Here is a 6000-nt window from a genome sequence, read left to right as displayed (position 1 = left end):
CACATATCCATTTGCAAAGGCTCTAATATCCAAAATTGTTTATTTTGACCTGAAACACTGTATTTATGGTCAGGACTCAAAGGTGGGTTTTGCTTTTTAGTTTCATAATTTTACCATTATGCCAAACTGCTATTTAAGTCTCAATCCAAATCACCGAGCAACAAGAAGCATCTCCATTTCCTGTGAAAAAGAGGCTTATTTTGCCACAGGCTAATTTAAGTATTTTTAAAGTCTCAAAGAGCTTGTTTGAGAATTCAACTGTTGACATAACGTACCTCAAACTCTTTTCCTGTATTGTTTGAAAAGGTGCTCTCTGAAAGGCTTAACAAGCTACTTCCCATAATGTGGGCGTTTAACTGGACGCGTTAATTAACGCTTAACCACAGCGGAGGGCGGTATAAGAAGCAGGACAGGACGCTTTAAGCAGAGCCTCCGTACAAACAGCCAACCCCCGCCCGGCCAGCCGCACCTTCCCAAGCTTTCTACCCCCGGCACGGTGAGGGCGGGGGGGAGGCCCCTCACCCGCCGGGCGCCCCGCGGGCCCGACCTCGCCCCCTCCCATCGCCGCCGGCTCCTTCCCGGTCGCTGGCTCCGAGGCTGCCGGGCACGGAGCACCGACGGGACAGCGGGACAGCCGCCCAGCCACGCTCTCCGGCGGGCACACGCACATCCCAGCACCCTTCCCGCTCTCGTTTTCCTCACCGAGCTGGAAGACCCCGGGGCCGCACAACCCCCCGCCCCACACCGACAGCCAGCAGCCGCCCGCTCCCCTCCCTCCCGCTCAGGGCCCGAGCCCCTTTCCTTGCGGGCTGGGGAAGGGAAGGGAAGGGAAGGGAAGGGAAGGGAAGGGAAGGGAAGGGACGGGAAGGGAAGGGAAGGGACGGGAAGGGAAGGGACGGGACGGGACGGGACGGGGTGCGGCAGCCGCTGACAACGGGCCCAAACCGCCCGCCACGACACCGCCCCCCAGCGGCAGGACTGGCCCCGCCCCCTCCCGGCGCGCGCACGCCCACCCTGGCCCGTCCGCGCGGCCGAACCCTCGCGAGAGGCCGCCGCTCGTTCCCGCGTTGCCACGTTCAAAGGAGCCGGCGGCGGGGAGCGTGTCGCGGGCACGCGCACCCGGCACGCCTCCACCCTGCCCTGCCGCCAATCGGAGGCGAGAGGCGCCCTGCCTCGTTCCCCTGGGCGCTCCGTGATTGGCTGGCGGTGGGCGGCCTGCGGTGCGCTCGCTGCTGCGTTGCTGTGGCCGGAGGGCGCTGCCGCACGCGGGGCTCAGGTGGCGGCGGCGGTGACTGACTCGTTCTCGCTGCGGTCCCGCCGGCTCCGCCCCCGCCACCGCCGCGCGCGCAGCCACCGCCCCCCCCCCCCCCGCCCCCGCCGCCTGACAGGAGGTGCCATGGCCTCACGCAAGAGCTCCAGAGGCGTCGGCGGCAGCCCCAGCCCCGGCTCCAGGAGAGGTGAGTGATGGCCCCGCGGGAGCGGGGCTGCAGCCTGGGGGGAAGGGGCAGGGGCTCCCGCGGCCCCGCGAGGGGCAGCCCGGCGGAGCGGGGCGTACCGCTGCGGGGCGGCGGCGGCCGGAGCCCCGGAGCTGGGGGAGGGGCCGATGCCGCCCCTCACCGAGGCGGGGGGAGCCCCCGGGCGAAGCGAGGGGGTGCTGCGCCTTCCTCTCCGCCTCCCGGCGGGCTGAGGTGCGGCCTCCCCCGCCCTCCACCTCCCCTTCGGTCGACCCTCGGCTGCGCGGCGTGGGCGTGCGGGGGCCGCGGGAGCTGGGGAGGGTAGGGACAGATGGCCGAGGTCTGTCCCTCGGTGGCCGTCCTTCCTCTTCTCGGGAGTTCATGTGGAGGAGAAAGTTGTGCGGCCGGGCCTAGGCGGTGGGGACGCCCCTCGAAAGCTCCCCAAAAGGGTAGGGGTGGGCGACGGGCAGGTCGTCTGCCCGGAGCGGGTCTTGACATCTCTAGGTGTCCCGGGAAAGTGCTAAGCTCAGATCTTCTGCTCCAGCAGCCGGGGATAGGACCGGGATGCCCCATGTCTGATGCTAGTGAAGTCGTTGTCATTCTTGTGTTCAAGCTTGGATGTTGGAATATCTCCTCGGGCTGACCTGTTTAACAACACTGGTCTAACGTTATTAGATCCATTGTAGATGTAGCATCTAAGCTGATGGTTTCTGTAAATACAGAATCAAGGAGAAATAATCTTGGAAAAATGCGAGCAGAAGGTTTTTAAGACAGCTATCCCTACCCTGCACTCCTCCCCCCGATGAAGAACACCTTAGCAAGTCTGACTATTCATAAACTACTATGTGTGGACAGTTTAGGTAGGGAAAGCTTTATGTGCATTAGCGTTTTTAAGCATAGCAGAACATGCTTGAAAGAGGATAAATGTATATACTTCTGGAGTCACTGTGCAACCATGCACACTGCACTAAAGAAAGGAAGTGCTTTTATCAGAGATTGAATGTTTGCTTGTTGTAACTTCTTTGGTTTTGAGCTTGACATGCACACAGCTCCAGTGATGATGACACTGAAATAATATCTGTTGTTCCTCTTTGAATATAGCAATAATATGGAGAACAGTGTTTATTAAAGGATGAACCATATAGAGTTAGTTTACCTATCACACAATGAATTAAGAGAAAAAGATTTCAAATATACTTAAGCATAAAAGAGTTTAGAGATGATATTACAATGATATTACAACGTTCATAGAAGTGGGGTTTTTTTATTATTTTTTTTTAAATCCTTATTTTTTAATTGTTGGCCTATGCTGTAGAGTCTATGTTACACTTTTTGCTTGGACTGGAGGTGCTCTCATCATCATCTAGTATTAAGCATGCTAAATACAGATTTTCAGTGATAATGCATTAAGAACATGCGTCCCCAATATAATTTTGAATACTAAACATGGTTCTGTTAATATTTTAAATATCACTTTAAAGGTTTATCAACATTTGAAAAGTAAATTTCTCAGGAAACTAAATCTCTGACTCAGTAAAAAAGTATTCTGTAGGTTTTTATTTTCAGTCTGAGTAAAACTTTATCTCTTTGTATTAAAAGATATCTGGTTTGTGTAATTGCACTGGGGACTCTTTATTTACTGTTATCTATGAGGGGATGAAGCAGTATGAGTAATGTGTTAGGCACTCTCCTAAGATGTAACCTCTTAAATTTAGACAAATGTTTTGTTAGTTTCAGCAACTCCTAGTTAGAATCCTTTGGACAACCATAGAAATTACAGCATGAAACTGATGCTGTTTGCATAGTTGCAGCTGCAGAAAGAGGTAATGGATGATTACTCCTGTGCGAATAAAGGTCACAATTTGACAGTTTGGGGATACTTAGGAAGGGAAACGTGTTTGTTATTATCTTTACTGGAAAGTTTGGCTTCTTGTCACTAGCCTACAGAATCCATTGTAAAAACTGTGGACTCAAAAGGAAGAAAATCAATTTCAAACAGCTAGATAAAGTAATACATACTTGCTGGAGTATTACTTAAAGCTTCATTACCTGAGGGACAGTTTTGGTACAGGAACAAATGCGTGTCACCTGGTCATGAATTACCGCCCTCAAATTTCATGGGACAGGAACTTTGGAAATGTCTTGGGCGTTAGCAGGAGGTTGTGGAGAAGCCTTCCAGTAAGAGTGAGGATCAGCAGCCCAGCTACTTCTGAAATACAGATGGCTGAAAAACCATGAATTACTTTGTTAGCTATGCTTACTTGTAGAAGTAAGAGTACTGATGATAAGGCATCTGTAATCATGTTGCTGTGTGGGTGTCTTTTGTCTTACAGTACATAATAAGCAAGGACTTTTGTAAATGTTATTCTCACAGATCATGTAGTTGTGCAATAATTGCTGTCTGGTTTCTTTGTATTTCTAACTACAAATGGAAGAGTAGTTCTCCGCTAAGCTAGGCACTGTACAAAAACCGCATTTCCGACACAAGGCGTTGTCTGTATCTACAGACAACTGTATTTTATATTAAAAGAAAAACAAATCCCACCTCTGCTAGTTCTGAGGCTCTGTTGTCCTCACACAGATTGAAGTCAAAGAACTCTACTGTTGCTATGATTAATTTTCTTTAGTTTCCATAATAATGATTGAGATTATCTTCTGACATCCTCTACTTTTCTCTGCAAGATTCCAGAAGATGTTTGATTTCACCTTTTCCTGTTTTAACCATGTAGTTTCCTTATATATCCAAATGCAAATGTATTGCCAAGCTTTTAACTCTTTTTACTCATCTCTTGGACCTTCTAAGGTCCCTTAATCTAATCCTTTCATTAATTTCTGGCTTTTCAGCTGTCTTCACGTTTGGGTTTTTATGTATTCAAGGTGACCTGATGTCCTTATCCAAGTGCAACTTTATGCTAATATAAATTCTTTTTTAGTTAACGGTATCACTTCTAGAAAGATAGTTGTGCCTGTTAATTTACATGAACTTTTACATTTTATCTCATCTCTATTGTAAAGACTACTGTATAGTGTACTTTCTCTGGGTGAGGCTCTTCATTATCTTTTTAATTTACGTAAAGAGCAGAGAAAGTTAAACAGCTGAGCAGGTCACTTTTTACCCTGCTGAAGCTATTTTGTTGTCTCTTTGGGAGCACTGAACTTCACATCACTGCTTCTGATGCTTTAAGTGGGATTGCCCATGCCTTCTCTGGTCTCTCTCAGCTTCCAGATGTGCTGTGATATAACATCTCCTTTACTTACGCTATGGATTCTATGTAAATGTGGTGCTTCCATCTATCTAAAAATTCTGTCTTTAATTTCTGATCTGAACTACTGGCCAGTGTGCTTGCTTTGTGCTCTGGACTTTACAGTTGTGTAGTGCATCATCTGATTTCTTGTGTTACAATCTATCCATTATTTCCTTCTTCATTTGAATTGTAACCCTTAGGAAGAAGGATATTAAGGTGTTGGAGGTCTAAGTGAGATGTAAATTTGGGGTGCTCTGTGAGGCTTAACAAATGTTTTGACTAGTTTGTCCAAGTCTAACTCCTAGTGTTTGCTGAACTAATACAAATTCTCATGAATTCAGTAGTGTGCTGCTCAGTGCTTTGATTTGGCTATTTAAACTCAATGTTAGAATGTTTTCTTGTAACACCTTTGGTATTCAGGAGTGTACAATGGAGAGTTATTACTTTGTTAGATTTGCTACGTGAGTATTGCAGACAGATGAGAAATTCTTTGTGTATGCCTCTTGTGTATGCCTGGTGGAATCTTTATACACTGTTTTAGAAATGTTGCAGGGATTTCTTCGCCAAGCTTATCCTATTGTGTAATTTAGTTGCTTACAATTAGTCAAAGATCTTGCATTTTTACCACTAGTGCCAGGTATTACTATTTTTTAAGCAGTTTGGCACAGACTGGTAAAAAATATATCTCTCTATTCGGAACAAGATGGATTTAACCAGGAAAGTTGATTATGACTTGTGAGACTAATCCTAGATCTCTGAATTTTAATGGCATTTGCGTACCTAGTATCTAATAGCTAAATATAGCTTTCAAAGTATGAATTGCTCATGTCAGTGACGAAGTATCTAAATAATACCTGTGTACGTGTGTATGTATGTTTCTTCCTTAAATCTTCAGGAAACCCTAAAACGTGCTAATACAAATAGCAAAACCATGAAAATGTGGACAGCCATCTCTTTGTGATTCATCTGTCTGCCTTGTGTCTTGTTCAGGGTGGCCTTTCTGGAAAACTTTTTAACATATTGTAAAATAATCTGCCAAATTAAATAATGGAATCAACAGTAATGATCCAAACATCTGTAATTTACATGGTATGTTGCAGCAGTGCCATCAGTGAAAATTACTGTTTTTGCTGGGTTCCCCCCCTTTTTTTTCCCTTTTTATTTCTTTTCTTTTTTTTAAATGTCCTGTACAAAACTTGAGGCAGTAACTCTTCAAATAAGTCAGTTTTCTTATCTCTGATTAGATGAAAGTGATGTAAATAACTTTCTTAAAATTGTTAACACAGGTATTCCTCTGCCTA

General features: G+C 46.6%; 1 protein-coding gene across 7 annotated transcripts in view; it reads left to right on the top strand.

Moving 5' to 3' along the window:
• Window positions 1–1349: 1349 nt before the first annotated feature.
• Window positions 1350–6000, top strand: part of ASPH (aspartate beta-hydroxylase) — a 135021-nt gene continuing 130370 nt past the window's right edge. For 3 of the 7 annotated variants that reach the window (XM_068395685.1, XM_068395684.1, XM_068395683.1), the window contains exon 1: window positions 1350–1457. In XM_068395685.1, the coding sequence (XP_068251786.1) occupies window positions 1397–1457 (61 nt within the window). In that variant the 5' untranslated portion in view covers window positions 1350–1396. The remainder of the gene's footprint in view (window positions 1458–6000) is intronic. The other 4 variants (XM_068395689.1, XM_068395688.1, XM_068395691.1 and 1 more) reach the window with 2 other exon arrangements.

This window comes from Nyctibius grandis, chromosome 3 (genome assembly GCF_013368605.1).
Source record: "Nyctibius grandis isolate bNycGra1 chromosome 3, bNycGra1.pri, whole genome shotgun sequence".
Taxonomy (NCBI): Eukaryota; Metazoa; Chordata; class Aves; order Nyctibiiformes; family Nyctibiidae; genus Nyctibius; species Nyctibius grandis.
The sequence above is the reverse complement of the archived record's forward strand: the minus strand, read 5'-3'. Positions and strand labels throughout refer to the sequence as shown.